Below are 22,345 nucleotides of genomic sequence, written 5' to 3'. Positions count from 1 at the left end.
GTGCTACAGTGTTTCTGTGTTTTTCCAAAAAAATCTGCCATATTTTTTTTCTAAAAAAAAAGGACCTACAGGCTGTCACCGGATGAGAAGAGCAAGAGGTTGTTGAGAACAAAAAAAGAGGCTTGTTTTTTTTTCTGGAGGCTATAAGTTAATAAAAGGGCTGAGATTGAGTCCCCTGCAGGAGAGAATCCTGTTTAAATGTTAATAAGACATGGACCCGGTGGCTTCCAGGATGTGTTTTGTTGTTCATGAACTTCACTCTCAAACCTCTTCTCCTGGTTTTCTCCACAGTGATACCGGACTCTCTGGCAGTGACGGCTGCTGCTCAAACCCTCGCCAAAGTGGAAGGAGACACCCTACAACTGAGTTGTGAAGTCACACGCCAGACGTCCCAGCACACTCACGTGTCTGTAGGCTGGTTCCTGCGTCCCGCTGACGACCCGAGTTCTGGCCCACGTGATCTGGTCACTCTATCACGAGACTTTGTTCTACGACCCGGTGGACAGTATCGTCAGCGTCTTTCCTCTGGAGATCTGCGGTTGGACAAAACCAGTGCCACTTCTTACCGTCTCACCATCTATAAACTTCAGCCTTCAGATCAGGGCGAGTTTTACTGCGAGGCCTCCGAATGGATCCAGGACCCCGATCGCTCCTGGTACGCACTGACCCGGAAAGAGTCAGAGAAGACGTCGGTCAAAGTTCAGCCCACAGGTGAGGGAGAATTGTTTGGGAACTTCTTTTAGATGGTAATTGCTCTTTCAGATTTTAATTGCTTATTATACAACGAGATTGATTAAATTCAACACAATGAAGAGAAGAGGTGCTGGTAAAAAAAGGTGTTTTCTTCTCAGGTTGAAAATACACGTATTTAATTTGCTTTAGGAGTGTACACTATAAAAATGCTGGGTTCCACACAATCCCTTCATGTTGTCCCAATACAAATCAATTAAGTGAACTTAAAGGGCAGCTATGATAAAAATCAACGTTTGTAAGCTGTTTAGACAGAACTGTGTATGGGTATAGTGTGTCCACTGTCATATTGGTGTGAAACACAAGTCTCTTTTTAAAATTTTACTGACGTTAAACTAGCACAGTTAAATTTCAGTGATTTTGAGGCCCACTGCAACGTGATGTAAGAGTGCGGTTTTCCCTGCCCACCGAATTGATTGAAAGGTGCACTGTCTCCATAATAACATCTATACACACGTCCACAGAACACTTTTTGCAAGGAAACTGGGATTAAAACACATTACAACACTCTGTGATTAGCTGCATCTCAATAAATAATTTTATAAGTTTATAACTTTTTTAAACAGTGCATGTTTGTAATAAAGAGAATTAAATCACTGTAATTTTTAACCCTCAGGGGTCTGATGTTACTTTGGGGCCTCTAAGATGTTTTGACATGCCCTGACATTTATGCTTATTTCAGCTACTTAATATATAGTATTGGCCAACATGTATTTTATTTGTATTCAGCACAAACTGTGCTACACTAATATGTGACAATTGTTTTGAAAAAAAAAAAATAGTCTGCGTGGTTAGTAGGTTTTGGGGGAAAAATGTAGTTAAAAAAAGATCCAAATAAACACACTGAATTTGCATGAACAAGACTTTTAAGTAACCAGTCATGTAGGCTAAAGTATTTACTTCACAAATATGTGACATTTATTTTGTTCTCTCATTCAAAGAAAACATTACAAAGATTTACTTTTTGTTAAGTTTGTATTGGCTTATCTCAGCTCTATTCTATGTGGCAATTCACACCTGGAAAGACAAAAGACACTCCCCCACTGACCAATCAAGGGCATTGTAAAGCAATGTACATCTGCAAAAGCTAGCCCAAACTAAATGCTTGCTGTATTACTTGCTGTATGACCATGCAAACACCCTGGACAAACAATATACAGTGCTCAGCATATATAAGTTCACCTCTCACATTATTTTAATAAATATATCAGTGTAATAAATCATTTTTTTTCAAATGCAACAAAATGCATTGCCTAATAATTTCTGAATAACTCTGAGGCACTGAAGTAGCGTAACAAAAGCTTTAAACATAAGAATAAATAGTATTTAAAAAAAAAAAATATTACTTTGAGTCAAAATAATATTTTAAGACTGTGAGGTTAAATGAGTCATAATTTCAATTTATTCCTGAATGAAAATGAAATGACCTGTCTATCTTTTGCGCTGTGTTTGTCTGTGGGTAAGTTCAGGCATTGTTGTAGCGAGACAACATTTGTTTTCAAAATTAGTTGAAAAGTGAACGTTCCAAGCTTTATGCGGGTATGTCTCTCATGTATTTGTGGATATTCTGCTGCTTTTTCTGACCACTGTTTACATGGAGCCTTGTCTAATATGGAACATTGTAATATTAAGCCTAGTGTGTGGGGCCGCATTAAATATAATGAGCTCAGACTGAGAAACTAGACATAGTGTTGGTTTACTGATTATTTTATCAAGCAATATTTGTTTTCAACATGCATAACTGCATTTAAAAGTAGACACTTCGAGCTTTCTATTGATCTATGTGTCATGTATGTGTGTTTTGTTTTCGCGGAGTTTCGGTGCATTTTACTGACGCAATTCTAAAAACAATTCGCGGAGAGAGACAAGAAAGGATGCCTACACTGATTATTTTTCTTATTTTGCTAAAGCACACACTTTTGTTGTTATTGTGAGTGTACACAAAATTAGCAGACACCTAACAGATTTGATTAATGTGTTGCTCTTATCTGCACAATCAAAACTGAAAGTGTAAATGAAGTTACTTTCGACATTAAAAACACGTATATGCGGTCTTCGACACCTGAGGGTTAACTGCTATAATCACCATGGCCACATGTTGTCAGTAAATGCACATGTATACGTGTGTGTGTGTGTGTGTGTGTGTGTTTGTGTGTGTGTGTGTGTACTGCATACAGCATTTGTGTGACTCATCATTTCAGAAAGGCTTAAATAAACTCCACCACAAATACATCAAATAAGCTTAATTGTTAATTTTGACTAGTGACTATATTTAAGCTTCATCCGTGACTCTATCACTGATGGCTGTTTATCTGACGTAACACATAAAAGCAGACATGCACGTTGGAGCGTTGGGCGGGGAAAAGCAGCTCATTTGAATTTAAAGCCACTGGCTACAAAAACAGATAAACTCAGACACCAAAATTGGCAAATTCTGGAGGCTATAATAAATACACCCATGGGTATTTTGAGCTGAAACTTTACTGACATATTCTGGAGAAGCCTTATTTTACATCTTGTAAAAGAAGTAAAATAGGTGCTCTTTAATTGTTTTTACAAAGTTAAGTGGAAAGGACCTAAAACATTTAAGTTGTCCCAAAATACTAGAATTGTGTTAATCAGCAGAAAAACAAAGAGACAAAAAATACATAAATAAATAAATAAATAAATAAATAAATAAATAAATAAATAAAAATAAATAAATTAAATATAGCTCAAAAGAAAAAGGTTCTTAAATTTTGACATTAAATTTACTGTGACATGGACAATAACGAGGCTTTGAGTGATAGAAGTACAACACATTCAGTAGGCCTTATAAATTAATTTAGTTTTATGCAAATTAAAGGTGTACTAAAAATAATGGTCCTACTATTGTATAACTGTTTAAACAAACAAATGTAGAAAACATTTGCAGTGGATAGAAGCTCAAAAATATGTTGTTGAAATTATGCATAGACCTTAAATGGTTAGCTCGCTCGAAATGAAAAAAAAAACACATTATGTCTTTCCAAATCTATAAAATCTATATTAGTTGGTTCAGTCCAAGTCTTCTGAAAAGATATAATCACTTCATATGATTAACACATTTAATTGAGTTTTTTATTCACTTATAAACACTGACAAGCAAACAACATCAGAAACTAAACTATGACTGCTTGACGTGCCAGAACAAATCTCGTTGGTCCTTGATGAAACTGTAATATTCTTGTGAGACACTAATCAACTTCATTGGTTTATATGTGTAAAGCAAGCTTGCTTTAGTTTCCAATAACAAAAGTTTAAATGCTGTAAACATGGTTTGCTGGTCAATGCTTATCTGTAAATGAAGGTCTAAATTATTTTTTTCGTCATATAAATTAAAACAATCATGTCTTTTAACCAAATAAATCATATGGATTTTTTTTTCTAATTATTTTAAAACCTTTTAAAAACATATGACTAAACACTAATCTCAGGCAACATGGTGGCTCATTGGTTAGCATTGTCACATCACAATGAGAAAGTCACTGGTTCAAGTGCCGGATGGGTCAGTTTCTGTGTGGAGTTTGCATGTTCTCCCTGTGTTCGTGTTGATTTCCTCCAGGTTCTCCAGTTTCTCCCAGAAGTCCAAATACATGCAAAATAGGTAAATTTGGTAAACTAAATTGGCCGCAGTTAATAAATAAGTGTGGATGGGTGTTTCCCTAGTTGGTGATTCATTCCACTGCAGCGACCCTGACCCCTAAAGGGACTAAGCCAAAGGAAAATGAATGAATAAATGAACATTAATGTCTTAAAGTGTTGTTTTATTTTTATCAATATAGTGTCTGCTTGTGCTAAGGAGATAATTTTCTCTCAACTCCTCCGCAGAAATCTGTTTAGCTTCACTCCCTATTTTCACAAACATGTCATGCTCGTGATAGCCTTGCTGTCCAAAAACAGAGCATGCATGAATTTGCTTTCCCGCAGAAGTGCTTAAATATACCCTGTGAGCTGATAACAATCAAAAATTAAGCACATTACTGGAGTCCCCGAGCACTGGCTGCTGATTCTCTAAACATCAACATGTCTGTCATAAAGCACAGAGCAGGCATCGACCCTCGAGTCCACTTCATTCATTGATACTGTCAGTGTCAAGAAGGTTATCATACAGCGAAGTAAAGTGAAGTCTATGTGGGCTCGTTGTCAGGTAATGAGGAAAATGCATCGACTCAGATGAGTATTGATCAGTGACTGACATCTGCTTGATGACCAACATTTAAAAAAAGAAAAAAAGTCAATTCCATCATCATATTGTCATCCTTGTGTCATTCCAAACTTTATGAACCATAATAGGTGATATTTTGAAGAAGTTTCCAACTGGTTTTGTCTATACAATGAAAATCTTTGTAATCATTCTATACTCTCAAAAAAAAAAAAAATGGTACAATGTTGTATCTAAGAAGGTACAAACTCTTGTCACTGTCTTGTCACTAAAGTGCCCCCACGGCAACCCCCACTCCCCCACAATACTATTTTTTAGGGCTTTTTCACCTTTAATATGATAGAACAGTTGGGATTTTTGACAGGAAAGCATTGGAAGCAGAGGGAGGGGTAGGATTGGCAAAGAACCTCAAGCCGGAAATCGAACCCGGTGCGCCTTGAGCATGTCAGTGCTATATGACGGCACACAGCACCACTAGGCTATATTGGCACCAACTAATTTACTTAATTTTTAAATAGAAATAGAATTATGTAAAAGTATTGTAACAAGATATGTACAATGTCTGATTACTTTTACAATGCTAAAATGCAGGACTTTTGCCTGCTAACATGTGTTGTGGAAAGCGAATGCCACAAGGTGCAGATATCAATAATGAAAATGTATCAGAAAATGCTTACTAAATGTTTATTCAGAATGCGCTTAAATTTTTAGTTTACAATACCTGTAGTTTTGTTTTACCAGTTTTTTTTTGTATTATAGAACTTAAGAATTGATGTTTATGAATTTATTTAAATACATACTTTTAAATTATGATTCTTGTTAATATGGAAATAATTTATAAAATCACATTGCCTTTTCAGTAATATTTATTTTCATAGATATTGTAAAAAAGGAGTTGACCAAAACTGATGTAACTTTTCAGTATCACAAGAGGTCTTTTCTGTACTATATAAGGTACAACTTTTACAAAGGTACTATTGAAAGTATTTTTTTGTACCTTTTTTTTCCTGAGTGTTGTCTAAAAATGTTTTGCTCCAAAAAGAATCAATACATAATCTCAATCTGCCACTCCAATGTTTCTGAAATTCCCATATGATTGTCTCATTTCAAACCCTAGTGGCAGAGAGACAGAAGTTTCACAATTATATGAATCATTGTTACTACTATCTAGTCATGGGCCGGTATACCGCCCGAAATTGCATACTTCCCTATAACAAATAACATGCAGCTGACTATTATGTCCAAATTTATGGTTATTTGAAGAACAGTATGCAAAAAGCATCAGGATGACTTCCTGAAGTGTAAAAAAAGTACATTAATCACACATACTGTTGAAACCGTATAACAGAACATTTGGGTGGATTTAAAGCCTTGACTTTTCCAAAGTGTGCTATACCTTGAAAATGGTTATCATCCCATGCCTATCCCTATCATACACTGACTATTTGACTAGTGTGCAAATTATGTGTATAGTTGAAGTCAGAATTATTACTAGGTTAATTAGGTTAACTAGGCAGGTTAGGGTAATTAGGCAAGTTATTGTATAATGATGGTCTTTAACTGTATGTGTAGTTTAGCCCAATTAATACATGTACTTCAATTCAATCCAATTAATCTATTTAGTAATTCAACTTTTTATTTAACCCCCTCCCTCCACTGAGGAAAACATCTTCTCAAATACTTTGAACACAATAAATGTTTTCGCTACAATATCTGCTATGGTGGATTGATTATCGACATTAAGGAACGCTTGATAAATCCACGCTCCTCAGCAGGTCTCTGTATTGTTGTCATGATATGTCATGGTTTGGACCAGATAAAGAGGTGGGACTGTCACCTCACAGCAAGAAGGTTGCTAGTTTGAGTGCCAGCTGAGCCAGTTGGCATTTCTGTGTGGAGTTTGCATGTTCTCGCCATGTTCGTGTGGGTTTTCTCCTGGTGCTCCGGTTTCCCTTACAGTCCAAGCACATGCACTATAGACCATTTTGAGAGATGTAAATAATAACAATGGTCCTAACGTATTTCCTGTTTTACATTTTTAATTTCCATAGCTTCTAAGAATCCTAAAAGGCCCACATATTGATAAGTAACGTTATGACAACTTTTTTAACATTGAGATATGATTGAATTGCCTCTTGTCATAGTTATTAAAATAGTTTGACAACTATTTAGTTTTTTTTTTTTTTTTTTTTTTTTTACTGGGCCAATTGGACCAGTGGCTGAGATTTTTACTTGCCATGCCAAAGTTTTTACTGGCCCGACCAAAAAAAAAAAAAAAGTTAGTAGTTCTTAGCCAAATATTTCAAATAATGTGTCAAAATGATGTCTGTGATTCTAGAATTTAAATATTTAAAAAATGTTAATAAATATATAATGAGCAATATTCAAGATTTTATGCAAACGAAACGAGCAGTATGAAAAATGTACAGGTATTTTATTGCGATTCTAAACTATTTTTATAAAAATAAATAGAATAAATAAAATATTGCCAAACTGACGACAACTCTTTCTTTTTTAATTCATCATTTTGTACCAATGTAATTGTCTGCTTCCAACACTGTAGAAACAGATGTTTTCTTAAAGCCTCATAATTGGATGTTTTCGCCATCTTGCCATCTCTCCACTGTTCTGGTTGTTACCAGGTTACGAAAAAAAAAATGTGCTCATCCTGTCTACTGTCCTGAGCATCTTCACGCTGATCACGGGCTATTGGGCACTCCTTATTGTTGAGCCCTGCATAGTTTTTTTCCCCATCCTTAGCATGTTGATTAGTGTTCTAGACCATATCAACGTTCATTGAATGCACAAAAACAGAAACATACAGTTCCACAGAAGAAATAAACAACTTGACGATAAGTGCATTATGTCAGAACTGTCATTTCCGTTTAAACTGTCCATCTCAGTTATCAAATTTAGCACCTGTAGACACTTTATGCCAAGCTTTTGCCCATGAAAACCAGTGAAGTTTGAAGTCAAACCTACTGTGGCTCGTCTGATAACACCACATTTGATTCAAGAGTAAAATGCTAGACTTTTAGTGGAAAATGATATAAATTTGGCTCTGTCACACACAGCTGTCACATCAGATGAACTATTCTTTAACACGGTGCTGAAGGTGCCATAGATCTGAACTTTTTCCTTTCTCCCACTTTTCAGAATAACCATATTTCATGGGACAAAGGCTGGGGCAGAAAAATGCCTCCCTCATCTCCGGCTTTAGTCCATTACTTTCCAATTTATTACAGAGCCGTCGCTCCATCTTGAGCATAAGACAGCATGTACAGCAGACGCAGGCTCTGTGTCTCTCTGACTGAATGAACACAGGGCTGTAACTCAATCTCAGAGCACACGCACCGGCCCAGCGGTTTGATGGCTATGGGAGGTGACAGCGCACCTCCTCATCAAAGGCACGGCAGGATTGGAGCTGCGAGTGGCATGTTAATTCAGACCTGTTATTGGTCAAGAGTCCCAGGGGGTGGGAATATTGGACGAGGAGTGGACCGGGTTGTGATTTTTAGGGTGTGGATGTTTGATGACTGTCTCCCAAGGGCACGTCCACAGAGGCAGACTCCACATGGGGACAGAGCCTAATGCCTGTGATTTCTGATCTTCAGTGGGGATATAAATGTAGAGTGTGCCCCTTACAGAGACAGATTTAAGACCCATTCTCTTTCATTCAGCAGACCTGGCCTAAAATTCTGGCTCCTCATAGCAAGATAGAAACAATTTGTTAATTTCAAAAATATTTGTTTGAAACACCTTCCTTCTTGATCTAAATCCAAGTTAAACGATTAGTTTACCACAAAAAAAAAAAAAAGAAAATTCTGTTATTAATTACTTACCCTCACATAGGGCTGGGCCGATAAACTAGATATATATCATGTCATATCATGATAACATTCATGTCAATAAAAATTATACGCTCTGGACTTTTTTTACTCTATTTTAATCTAAAGGCCAATCACACAGCAGAAATGTGCAACAATGGGATTCTAAAAGTGTGTTGATATTGCGTTGCATTTTTGCCATATCGCCCAGCCCTACCCTCACGTCGTTCCAAAACCCTGAGACCTTAGTTCATTTTTCGAACACAAATAAAGATATTTTAGATGAAGTCAAGGAGCTCTCTCATCCTTCAGAGACATTTAAAGTCAAGAACAGGAACCAAAGACGTTGTCAAAAACATATTATATACACATATATAGTTTTACTCTTAAAGTAGCTGTTGATTTGTCTCTTATGAATCAGCTATAAATTGTCTTTAATGTTCTGCTGAAGGAAAAAATATATATTTTGACCTATTCTTGGATGGCCTAAGGGTGAGAAGATCTACTACAAATTAAATTTTTTTTTTGTAAAAACTATCCATTTACCAACCATTAAAAAAACGTTTAACTTGATTGTTTTAAAATGAGTCTTAATAATAATGATAATAATAATATTTAATAATTTGTCTTTTGGAAAAACTTCAATGGTCATGCAACATTAAATAGCCATTTTTGTTGCAAGAACTCTTGATTGTGAGAGTACATAGGGAAAAAGAAAAGTAAATGGAGTAGAAGTAGGAGTGTAAAGTGTAGGAGATAAGAATGGATTTAGAACTGTTCAGTGATTCAGTTGCTTATAATAAACTCATTTATCACTTTTATTGGTAAGTGCCTTTTTGAAAGTCTCAATAAATGGAGACATTTGCAGTAAATGGCCTTTGAAAGCCTTTAGAGAATGTCATCTATTTTACTGTAAGCCTCTTCCAGTCAAGGGTTTTTAGTTTCTTGCAAACTACACTAAAGACAAATAATGATTTGTTCTGTGAAACTCTGTTGCAACTCCATGTTTTTACTGCTCTCTTTTAACAAGCAATGCTTTACTGTAAGTATTAAAAAAGTTTACTAGGTAAAATAATATAAAACAGAAACATTACACAGAAAATGGGCTAAATTAGCTAAAAAAAAATAAATCAATTAAATTCGCAGTAATAAGAAATTACAAAATGAATAAAAATGATAAAACTGTCAAACAAAATGACTTATTTCTAAATTAAAATGAAAACAATAGCTGAAAAATATTCAATTAAAATCGAATTGTAAATAATAATAAAAACAAGAACATTAAACAAATAACAATGTCTTTAAAATGGCTATTAAATTATCTTTACAAATGTAAAGATCTGAACATCACAGGCACAACTTTAGTTACATTCTGTGTTTTTCTGATGTTTTTTACTCTCGTTTTCTTAAGGAAGTTATTTTCGTTGAATGTCCTGAATGATTTCAAACAGTAAAGGTGTATAAAACAGCAACTTCATTAAAAGGTTGTTATTAAACATACATTTTTATGGATTTTCAGGTAAGTCAAGGTGAAGTCATTACGGATTGATCCTTCAGTATGCAAGCCAGGCTTCACCTGACTGAGATTCCTATTAGACATTCCTGAGAGCATTTCAAGAGCAACACTGAGTCGAGAGGAAGACAGATTTGTCTGTAATCCCCTTTTCTAGCTGGCTGTGTCCAAGTCCCCTTCCAGCTAGACAACACGCTCACAATGTTCTCTGTGTACTAGCCAGTGGCCTGTTAGGCACAATTGAAAGTGCACATGTCTGTGCAGGAGTGATTTGGGTGGCTGTTATGTGGGATTTAAGCCAGTTTATGTATTTTCATCTTTAGTTGACTGAATTGGCTGGAAAGGCAGATTGAAGATAATAGCTGTTTTGAAACGGCTTAAAGGAAGAGTTCACCCAAAAAATTACAGTTTAATTACTTTTTACTCATCCTCAAGTGGTTTCAAACCTTTATGAGTTTCCCTTTTTTTTTAAAAAACATAATAAGATATTTAAAAAAAACGTGAAAACCTGTAACCATTGACTTCCATCGTAGGAAAAACAAATACTATAGAAGTCAATGGTTACAGGTTTCTTCAACATAGCTTCTCACAAATGTTTGGAAAAAAGCAACAGGTAAGTAAATGACACTATTTTCATTTTTTCTTTTTTTCTTTTTTTTTTTTGCCCCTTAAATAGTTGGTTTCCCGCAAGTCATAAGCTTTTACACAATTGTGAACGGCAGAAACAATTACCAGTGACTAGTATGCCAGAAAATGTTGTTCAAACTGGTTTTTGGAACAAAGTGGTTGGTTAACAGTAAGCCAATTACCAACTCAGAATCCAAAAAAACAGTGTTAAACTGGATTTTCCTCAAAGCTAGGATTGAGAGCCATGCGATTACCCACTCAGTTGTGTGCGATTTACTTCATTTTGCATATTTATGTTGACATTAGCTCACTGCGCACCATATGTCATGCTCATAACATGTGTAAACGTTTGTGTGTTTTTTCTCATCTGTCTCTTAATGTGTTTATTGCTCTGGTGAACTGTGCGGGAAAAACAGAAGTTGTGCGGTAAGCATTAATAGGACATCAAACGGCTCATTGAAGCACATACTACAGCAGATCGATGGACTCATTTTGTGACGAAGCTTTTGGCAGCAAATCCCACACAGCAGCTTGTTCACGCAGCTCCCTTCCAGCTACCACAGTTATTAGCTCTTCTGCTTCACACACAATTGTCTCTTTCTCTCTCTCTCTCTCTCTCTCTCTTTCTCTGGTTAGCCTTTGTACAAATCTATTGTGAATACCAAATTCAAATCTATTGCCATCATCATTCATGCAGCAGACCCTCACTCGTGACATTTCCTTCTCATTCTATATGCTGTATTCATGACTTATGAATGGCACATTTGTCCACAGTCATCGTAATGCACTGTACTTGACTATAACAAAGCTTTAAAGAAAGCGAGGGAGGGCATCTGCATGATGACATTCTAATAAGTTGTCAGCCCCTCAGGTCCTGGGTTCATTGACTTTGTGCAACTTTCATACAAAGCACTTTTGTACTCTGTCTGTCATTCATCTCTTTTTAGAAGTATGGAGGAGCAGTGATTGAGTATGGCTAGCGTGTTTTTGTTTTTGGAATTTTTTATTACTTTAAACAATTTTATATTATTATTTATATATATATATATTTTTTTAAGGAAAATCGAAGAATTTAATATTAAGTAAAATCTACTCTCAACTTTTTGATAGTGGTGTTCCCATCAACCCCTTTGTTTTTGTGTTTTTCTGCTGTTTTGCAGTGATTTATCATTGCTTTCATTAAAAGCTTGATTTTTTTTTCATGGCATTTGGAGTTCATTTTAACTCGAATGACAAAAAACTTTGACCATTATATTACTGCTTATTTTGTTCGAGTACTGGGGTCTCTGTGTTTGGTTACTGTATAGGAAAATTGTGTTTTTTAGCATGTAGGCTTGTTATCATTGAGTTTTTGTTTTTTTGTGTTTTTTTCCCCTTTAAGCCCTGATGCACACTGGAAATTGACTGCAAACCATAGGATTGTTTATATAATTATTTGCTGTAAAATTCTGTAAAAACGGGTTTTGATTTCTTTTGTTTTTGTAGTACCATCATCTGCTTTCAGTTTTTGTGTTTGATCACGTTACAGAGAGTTCTTGATCAATATGTATAGATCTTCTCAAAGACTACAGTATGATGGATGGATGGATGGATGGATGGATGGATGGATGGATGGATGGATGGATGGATGGATGGATGGATGGATAGATGGATGGATGGATGGATGGAATGATGGATGGATGGACGGACTGATGGACGGACGGATTGGAAGGCGGGCGGGCGGGTGGGTCGTTGGGTGAGTGGGTTGGATTTGTGGGTGGGTGGATAAATGGATGGATTTATGGATAAATAAATGCATGGATGGATGGATGAATTGATGGATAAATAAATGCGTTGATGGATGGATGGATATATGGATGGATGGGTAGATAAGGAAATGGGTAGTTTAATAGTTTAGATTTTTGTGTTACTGGAGAGTTGGACTCACTTTAAGGATTAAATAACTGAATAAAATAATTGAATGCTGCCTAAAAAGCTCACCCATGTAGCTCTAAAGGGGGGCTGTGAGGTCCATACATAAGTGATAGTATGGGATTTATATTGTTGAATGCATTTTATTTGTGTTTTCTTTCTTTCTTTTTTTTCGTTCGTTTGTTCAGTTGTTCGTTCCTTCACTCACTCTTCCAATAAATTTGCTGCCACATTACTTTATGCGGGTGGTGCTTGTCAATTTTTTTGATTGAAAATTACTAGTATGGGATTTAAAGTGTTGAATGCATTTTATTTGTGCTTTCTTTTTTTCATTCGTTTGTTCGTTCGCCTGTTCGTTCGCTCACTCACTTTTCAAATAAATTTGCTGCCACATTCATTTTTAAAAGCAACTGATTTCTGTGTTGTCATACTTGAATTTTTAGTAGACATTATTCTATTTTTTTATTTACGTAATCCTCTTGAAATGATTGTAATATGCTGATTTATTTGTTATTGAATGGTAGTTTAATATTTTTTAGAGATGACAGAAAGCAAATAGTTACAATACGCATTAAAATAATGTATTAAAAGTCTTTGCTTCATTCAGATTCATATATTGTACTCTGACTATTCAGTATTTAACCCCAAATTATGCAAATTAGTTTACCACTCTTTGAATTCAATGTACAGAGAAGTTTTGAACGTTTATTAAAGTATAATGTTAATTAGCTATTGATGCTTATTACAAAACACAGAAATGAGCTTGAACAATCGGTCAAAGAGGAACCGTTTTACAGTACAGGCACATTACAGAACGGAATTTTGTACGACCTCTCCTCTACAATGTGCTGATTGTTAAACGGTTCTACTGTACGTATTCACCTCTCCTGTCACCTTTCTCTCCGTTTGTCCCTATTCATTTCCACATTCAGCTCTTCATCCCCACTGCTAATTAATCTGTCTGAACCATGTCGATTTAGTCCTAAAACGCAGACCGGCTCCGTTCAGGCGGGCAGTAATGTCCTAATAGAGCATCACGCTGGCTGAGTAGCACAGGAGGAAAGGGAAAAACAGCCACTGGCCTTTGTTTCCCTGTGATCTGCGAATTCCTCTTTTAGCACAGTCCTATTTACTGTGCTGTTATTTTGGAGAGGAGTGCACAGCGTGAGGCACAAATAATGACTGCATGTAAAAACACACACACACACACACACACACACACAAACACACACACACACACACACACACACACACACACACACACACACACACACACACACACACACACACACACACACACACACACCATCATCCCCCCTGTACATTTCCTGAGTCCTGTCTGTGTGCCGCTGCCATGTACTCACGCAGTTAAAGTGTTTCTCAGGAAGTGTGTTGTTGTAATTAGAGCCCAGGGGCAATCACCTCTGACGAAGCCAAATGGAGGAAAGAAAGTGCTTTTTTTCTGATGAGGTGAGCAAACTGCGCATCATATGGAAATGAAAGCTCTGGTTTACTTGCAGTGAAACTGAAGAACTTGCATGACGTAATTTCAGTTAACATCAGGCCAAAATGTAGTTCATTTGAAAGTTTGTTAAAGCACAGTTTCGACGTTTATTTCAGCTGGTGAACATCTTCAGACTATCATTGGTTTATGGTGAAATCTCTTTTAGTTGACACAAGTAAAACATGAGCAATCTGGATAACTGGTGTATAGTAGCTGAAGTTGTGTGTGTTTTTATTTTATTTTTTTTTTTTTTTGTGATGAAAACAACACTCTGGGCTCTATTTTAATGATTTAGGCACAAAGTCTAAAGTGCATGGCTCAAAAGCATTAAGGGCCTATCTGAATCTGCTTTTGCTATTTTAGGACTAACAGGGATGTGCTTATTGTCTTAATAAGTTATGCTTGTGTTTTCAGCATAACGTGCATCAAACATATTAAACTTATCATCTCCCATTCCCTTTAAGAGTCAGTTGTGTCGTGCCATGGCACATTTGCTATTTACATGGCAGACTTTTTAGGTGGAAAAACTGAATGGAAAACATTAATACTTCACTAGAGAGAAAACAGTCAAACAGACCATCTTGCAGCATGAAGATAAAGAATGAGCCTCCTCTATTCAGCCTCTTTACTTTCTTTTTACTTTATTTTTACGCTACTTTACTCTTTTACTATTGTGCATAAGGAAACAATGGAAACTCACTCACTTAAACAATGTCTAAGCGTTTTTGACCTGCATAGTTACAAAACTAACGCAATCTGCGCTGGATTTTAGACCATGTATTATCTGGTCAATGGTGCTGTCTATTTCAGTTTCTCAAAATAGCAACGAGCCAACAATGCGCTTAACACACCTCCTTTATAGACGATACACCCGTTCACAAAGCGGTGCAAATGGATTTGCTATTTAAACAACATGAAAACTACTGTTGCGCTAGTGTGAAAATAGCAACAAATCGCACCATACACGTCTTGTGTCTTATTGCACCGGGTGTATGATAGGGCCCTAAGAGTGTTTTTTTATGTTTAGCACTGTAAATCTGTTAATTTGAAGCATCTCTTGTCTAAAAATGCTAAAATTCAACATGACCAACTTCACTTGACTGATTTTCATGCCACTGCCATCAATTTTTTTTTCTGAATGGTTGTTTTTGTTGTGTGTTTATTTTGCTTTTGAGAGGAAATCTTGCATATTTAAATAGTCAAGTCTGACCTGCGTTGGACTATTTGTTTACAGTACACCTTTCCAAATGTATTTCTATTTATTCCTAAGTAAAGAGCAAAATAGTTTGTTGTGACTGTACCAGGTTTGGCAGATGTTTGCATTTGATGTGAGAGTTTGGTTCAGACATACTGTATGCTGATAAAACATGTTCTGTTATGAAATAAATGCTGCAAGAACAAATTACATTTTGACATTTAAAAATTTAGTTCAGATAGGATTAACTATATAAATTAAGTTCTATATTAGCACTCAATTCAACCATGTAGATATTTAATCGGATGTATTAACTAAATTAGTTTATTTACAGTTTTTTTTTATTTTTAAGGAAAGATCAAAGTAATAAAACCTATTTAAATTTCTTCTTTTTAAGGGGGGTAGGATCAGGAAAGAGGAAACCGAGCTGGGTTTCGAATTTGGGATGCCCGCAGCACTTCCACACCTTACATTATGTCAGCATGCTAACCCATGAGCAATTGTGCTGAGAAAACCAAATCAAATTAGTGATACCAATTTTCCCATCAACTATTTAGCATGTTAGTTGATTTGCCGTGGTATTTATACTACTAATCATACTTTAATTCTTAGATGTAGTATACAGATGTACAGTAGTAATGTGTTATGGCATCTGAAGTTTATTTTCTACTTACAATGACACAAAAATGACCTATACCTCACTGTTTATGTGTTTGAGGTCTCTGTGATTGTATGTTATTTTCTGATCACACTTAAATATGGTTTCATTAGTCTATGTCATGTAATGAACTAAGAATGAAAAGTAATTGTACAGCATTTATTAATTATCAAACATTTAATAATGCATTATTAAAGTCCAGTTCCATGCTGCTTAACATTAGTTAACGTACTGTGAGTTTACATGATGTAACAAAGAAAAGTTTTATTTCCAATAACCTAACCTAAACTTAACAAGGACGAATAAGTACTGTAGTAAATGTATTGTTCATTGATCAATCATGTTAGTAAATACATTAACGAATACAACATCATTGTAGTGTTATCTATTTTTTGCATTGTGTAGGCATATTATCATATAGTTTGTAATAATGAATCAAGTGTTGCTTATTAACTTACATATTTTAAGTAAAAAATACACTTTAGAAACATGACTTATAATTCAGGGCTGCATTTCTTGAGTCCAACTTACAAACAAAGACAAATGTATATTAACATTAAAACAGATTATTAAAAAATTCACTTCAAAAGAGAAAGCCAAAATTACTAAACAATCAATGTTACTGTTACAGTGCATACTATAACTTGGTTAATCAAATTTGCAATCAGTGCTTTGTGGATTATTTTATCATGACTAACTCATCCTTTACTTGTCTTTCTTTCCCAGATCGGGACTTCAGCATCCAGGTGACCACAGATCGCCGGGCCTACACGGCTGGTGAGCCGCTGGAGCTCCGCTGCACCATTGACGCTCAAAATGTTCCAGAGCGCTTCTTCTCGGTGTCGTGGGTCTTCAGCAGCTCACCCGTAGCCGTGATCGGGCCCAGCGCTGTGCCTGCTCTGGGACCCAACTACGTGGACCGGGAAGCTGCCGGCCTCCTGACTGTGCGCAAAGAAAGTCCATCTGTCCACCTCCTCAAGCTACAGCGCCTACTGCCTGAGGATTCTGGGAAATACATCTGCAGAGTGACAGAGCGGGAAAAGACCCTCACTGGAGATTTCATCGACCGCAGCAAACGCTCCCGCAACGTTCAGATCACTGTAACCCCGCTCAGTGAGTATCACATTCTCTATCGGCCCCCAGAGAAGTCAGCTGATATCTCTCAACGGCACACTTACTAAATGAGCAGATCAACCTGTCGGCCTCAGTCCTGATGTTCACCACATTAAGTGAATTATTCTGATGCTGTTTAGCTTATAAGCTGGCTGTTTTAAAAAGGAAATTGAGTTAGTAATATTATAGAGGTAAATGGATAAATGGAAATTTTGCTTATTGTTTTTAATGCTTTCTAAATCACTAAATGTATGCTCAGTATTGCTCCTTATTTTCATCGATGTTTTTCAGTTTTTGTGCCAGGTGTTCACTCACTGTGCAGACTCCTACTGTTAGACATAATGAGTAAACCGGAGGAAAAATAACAGTAGTGTGAAAGTAGTTCAGCTGTTTTTCAAAATAGTACAGCTTTTCCTGTAACGACTAGCAGTGCTGTGTGACACAACGCTACATCAGTTTTTGTCACATTGAGCATTTTAAGATTTTTATAACTATCAATCGTCAGCTCATTATTTAAAACAACTGACAAGAAAAAACGTCGACATTTTGAAGGTTATTCTCTTTTTCTTTTTTCTAGATTTGACTAAACAGACATATGTGTGTTGAATAGTTCACACTAGTACATTTCTGTTTTAAAATAGCATTTTACAGCGAAAATGATCCACGTCCACACGTGCCAGCGGACACACACACAGAGTCGTTTCACCTAGCATTTCTGAACAGCTCTCCGTCAACATTATACTGCCGAAAAAGCACATCACAAGACCGCACACGCACTCTGGCATGTGCTGCAGCGTAGTGAGATTCAGGCAGTCAGCAGGTGCTTTGAGCACATCTACCCAGGTGTCATTGGACAGTTCATCAAGGATCTTCCGGCTGGATGCTATCTCACTATAGTTGTTAAACGTGATATTTAATTGATCTTGTCTCTGTCTAACGACTCTTCTGTCTTTTGAATCTGTTGCTTGTTTTTAGGTAAAGATAATATATTCATTTATGTAACCGCGTACACTGATTCTGCACATTTTACTGATTGCTTGCCTTTATTTCCTATATTGTATAAACTTATCATAAGTTATACTTTTACAATAGCCATTATTGCTTAGTAAACTAATATTAAGCAAAAGTGACGGTAGTTTTCATATTTTTTCAATGAAAATGAATACAGAGAAAGATCTTTTCACTGATAATTGTTTTTCAGCGTTTCAACAATTACAGCAGACATTTGATCTGCCGACTACCCATTTTTTAAAAATATCTACAAGCACACAGTTTTCCCCAAAAGAATTTGATATAATTTCCTATTGAATCACCAACCTCCCTAGTAGAAAGTAGTAGTTTGCTTCTACAGCTTGTTTCTACAGAACGCATTTATGAAAGGAGCCATTTCAATTATATATAATAAATTATCTCAGTTAGAATGTGATGTTTCAACAGAGCATCTCACAATGGCATGGGAAGAGGATCTTGGAGTAGAAATTGAAAACTGGCAATGGGAGGATGCACAAGAACAAGTTCATTCTAGTTCTGTGTGTATCAGCCATGGTTTAATACAATTAAAGATTCTGCACCGACTCCACGTGTCTAAATTAAAGCTCTCTAAGATGTTCCCCTTCTTAGACTCACTGTGTGATAGATGCAATCAAACCAAGGCATCATTTGGTCACATGTTTTGGATTTGTTCTAAAATTGTTAATTATTGGATTTCAGTTTTTAAGTTAATATCAGAAGTGGTGGAAAAACAAGTACACCCTGGGCCTATTTTAGCTATATTTAGTGTTAGTGATGATGCGGAATTATCTAATAATCAATGTACAGTGATCAGATTTATAACCCTTTTGGCACGTTTATTGATTTTACTAAATGGGAAATGAAAAGATCCTCCACGTTGCTCCACATTAATAAAAATGTCATGTCCTGTCTGCAACTTAAGAAGCTAAGGCTTTCTCTAAAAAATAAATCAAAGAATTTCCATGTAATAGGGAATCCATTTATTGAGTACTTTAACAATAATGCAGTGATTGAACCCTAGTAGAAACACCTCAAATATCCACTTATATAGTTCTTTCATTAGTATTTTTTTTTAACCTTTTTTTCTTCTTCTTTCTGTTTTTTCCCCTTCCACCCACTGTTTTTTTTAGTTCTCTTATACATATAATAGTAACATTATGTTACAACTTTGTGTTTAAAAGGAAAAAAGTACACATATGTAAAAGTTATCATTTGTTCTGATGTAAAAGATACAATAAGGAGAATGTTAAAAAAGAAAATTAATACAAAATATATATAAAAATGCCGTAGAATGCATATAAAAATGCAAACTGAGAAGATGGCGATCATAGAAATATGTAGCTACACGACACCTTAACATATATGATGTCTGTTAAGCTGTTATTATCAAAATGAAAATAGGCTTCCTTATATCAATTTTATTTATTTTATTGTTTGGAAATTTAAACAACATAGCCAGGGTGATGTGAATGACATTATAAAGTACACTGCTCCCCTTGAAGATTTAGCCGACGTGTCCTCAGGAGTTTGTCTTCCACATCAAATTTGCGAATTATGAACTTAAGGAAGGGTGCAAGACTAAAATTTGTGCACTTAATATTGAGAAAAGCCCCAATCAGATCTTTTGAGATGTCTCAGTTTTTCCCCATTGACACTGACACACAGCAACAGCGTTTCAAAAGCAAAATGGCCTCTTCAGCATTTCCAAAACGCACCGTTTTCAGGGCTTAAAAAACTCAGAGGTAGTGTGGACGGATGACATAACGACGTAGTAATGATGTAGCAAAACTTATGCATTTTAAAACTAAAATATTAGTGTAAACGGGGCCTAAAACACCATCAAATCTGTATAGATGTTTATATGACTAATAAAACTGAGATATTTAGAATTTATTTTTGACCTAATAATAATTTTATTTATTTGACCTATTCAACAAAGCAACATTTTTTAAGTTATGGAGCTTATATAGTTGAAATCCTAAAATTATTTGCCCTCTTGTGTTTTTTTTTTATAGTCTTTTTTTTTTTTTTTTTTTTTGCTCTGATGCTCTGATAGTATTTTCTGTAATATTTTTTCTACTGGAGAAAGTCTTATTTGTTTTATTTTGGCTAGAGTAAAATAAGTTTTTTTAATTGTGTACAGAACAAATGTTCAAGGTTGCAGAAGTAACCCTTTGTTCCCCGAGGAGGGGAACGGAAGTGCTATAAGTGGATTTGATGTTAAAATCCACGTATGGGAGGATTCGGTTCAGAAGCCGCTTGTCTGAAAGAGTATTAAACGGGCCAATGAAAGCAATGAATTGGCAGCGTAAGCTTGCGCAGGTGTGCTGCACTGCCAATTAACTGAGCATACAAGCACACCTGGCGCCAGCAAACGCCATCCTTTTCGCTTCAGAGACTTTTCTGATCGAGTTCATGAGGGTTCCTCTTGCTGAGCTACAGCGACGTTGAGTGAACGAGTGTCTCCCGGTCCAGAGCGAGTCCACGCAGCGGCAGACGGTCGAGCTGGGTTTCTCCCTTGCCTGGTGTCCCTTTGAGTCCGGTCCTCCAGAGCGGTGCATATTGTTGCAAGTTTTCCTAAAAGAGCAACACAGTCGTGCAGCACGTCCTTTTCAGGACTGTGCTCCGACTGTGCATTTCTGGATGCTGTGGGTTTCTGTCCTCGGATGGTGGGCACGGGCACTGCGTTACATGCTCTAGCATGTTAATGCGCTGCTCGCGGGCAGTTCGTATCGTCATTGCGATGCCATGACTGTTGCGCAGTAAAGATCGCGGCTAGCCTTTGCAAAAGGGCAAACCACCCCAGTTGTCCCCTGCTTTGTAGCGGGCGCTCGGGCAGATCTGAGGGTTCAACAAGAGATAATCCGTCGCCCACGGGCCCGCGGACCTCTCGCTCCTCCAAGCGCTCCATCTAAGCTTCGGGCTGGGGAAGCGATCCGTCTAACAGATGGTAACCCTTACGCTCGATGACATCGGAGACCAGACGTCCACCGCGGCATCGGAGGGTGGGCTTTCATTGTCCGATGGTGATCCAGACCCGTTCGCCCCCTTCGGGCAGGTGAGCGCTGTCAAAACGGATCCTGAAACGGACATGTTAGCCGTGCTTTCCCGGGCTGCTTCGGCCGTGGGTTGGAGATGGTTTATCCCTCAGCTCCGCGGCCGGACCGACTAGAGGGGCGTTCCCTTCTTCCCGGAGATGCACAGTAGGATCACGCGGACTTGAAGGGCACTTTTTTCTGCTCGTGCTGCTTGTCCCTCCACCCTCACCACTCTTGATGGTGGAGCGGCCAGGGGGTATGTGGCGATTCCTCAGGTTGAGTGCGCGATAGCGGTTAATCCGCGCGGCGCCTCCTCTTGGCGGGGTCCGCCTCGTCTCCCATCCAGAGCCTGTAAGTTTTCTGCTCCCTCGGAGCTAGAGCTTACAAAGCTGCGGACCAGGCTGCTTGCATGCGAACTGGCCGAGCTGCACGAGGGTGGGTCCAACCCAGGCTTATGAGCTTTGCACCGCAGCCGACTAAGCTCTTCGGACTACTTAGTCCGCTGCGTGTGCTTTGGGGAGGACGATGTCCACAGTAGTGGTCCAGGAGCGCCACCCCTGACTAAAATTTGGCTGATATGCACAAAGTCGACAAAGTCCGCTTTCTTGACTCGCCCATATCCCAAGCTGGTCGGCGACACTGTCTGCGAATTCACCCAGGAATTCGAGGCAGTGAGAGAGCAGTCTGATGGGTGATGTCTTATCGGCGGGTCCGTAAGCCTGCTCCGCCCGCCGTTTTAACATCAAATCCACTTTTAGCACTGGAGTTCCCCAACCGAAGGGGAACCATTGTTATCAAGTCAAAGTCAGCTTTATTGTCCATTCAACCACCTGTACACGACATACCATCACTTTGGAATTGTAAGGTTCTTTTTGCATTCCATATAGCAAACAGTATATGTATAACATTAGTTTTTTGAATAAAAAGTCTTAAATTGTAAAAAAATAAAAAAATAAAAATAAATAAAAATAAAAACATTACGTATTGTAAATAAGTTGTCATTTAATAAGAATAT

At 37.1% G+C, this 22,345-nt stretch overlaps 1 protein-coding gene across 1 annotated transcript in view; it reads left to right on the top strand.

The window, feature by feature from the left end:
* igsf3 (immunoglobulin superfamily, member 3) overlaps positions 1–22,345 on the top strand; it is a 279,332-nt gene that overhangs the window by 171,409 nt on the left and 85,578 nt on the right. The window contains 2 exon segments of the mRNA NM_001159666.1: positions 292–711; positions 16,895–17,281. Of these exon segments, the coding sequence (NP_001153138.1) occupies positions 292–711; positions 16,895–17,281 (807 nt within the window).

Source organism: Danio rerio, chromosome 9 (assembly GCF_052040795.2).
Source record: "Danio rerio strain M-AB ecotype USA chromosome 9, GRCz13ab, whole genome shotgun sequence".
Classification (NCBI taxonomy): domain Eukaryota; kingdom Metazoa; phylum Chordata; class Actinopteri; order Cypriniformes; family Danionidae; genus Danio; species Danio rerio.
The sequence above is the reverse complement of the archived record's forward strand: the minus strand, read 5'-3'. Positions and strand labels throughout refer to the sequence as shown.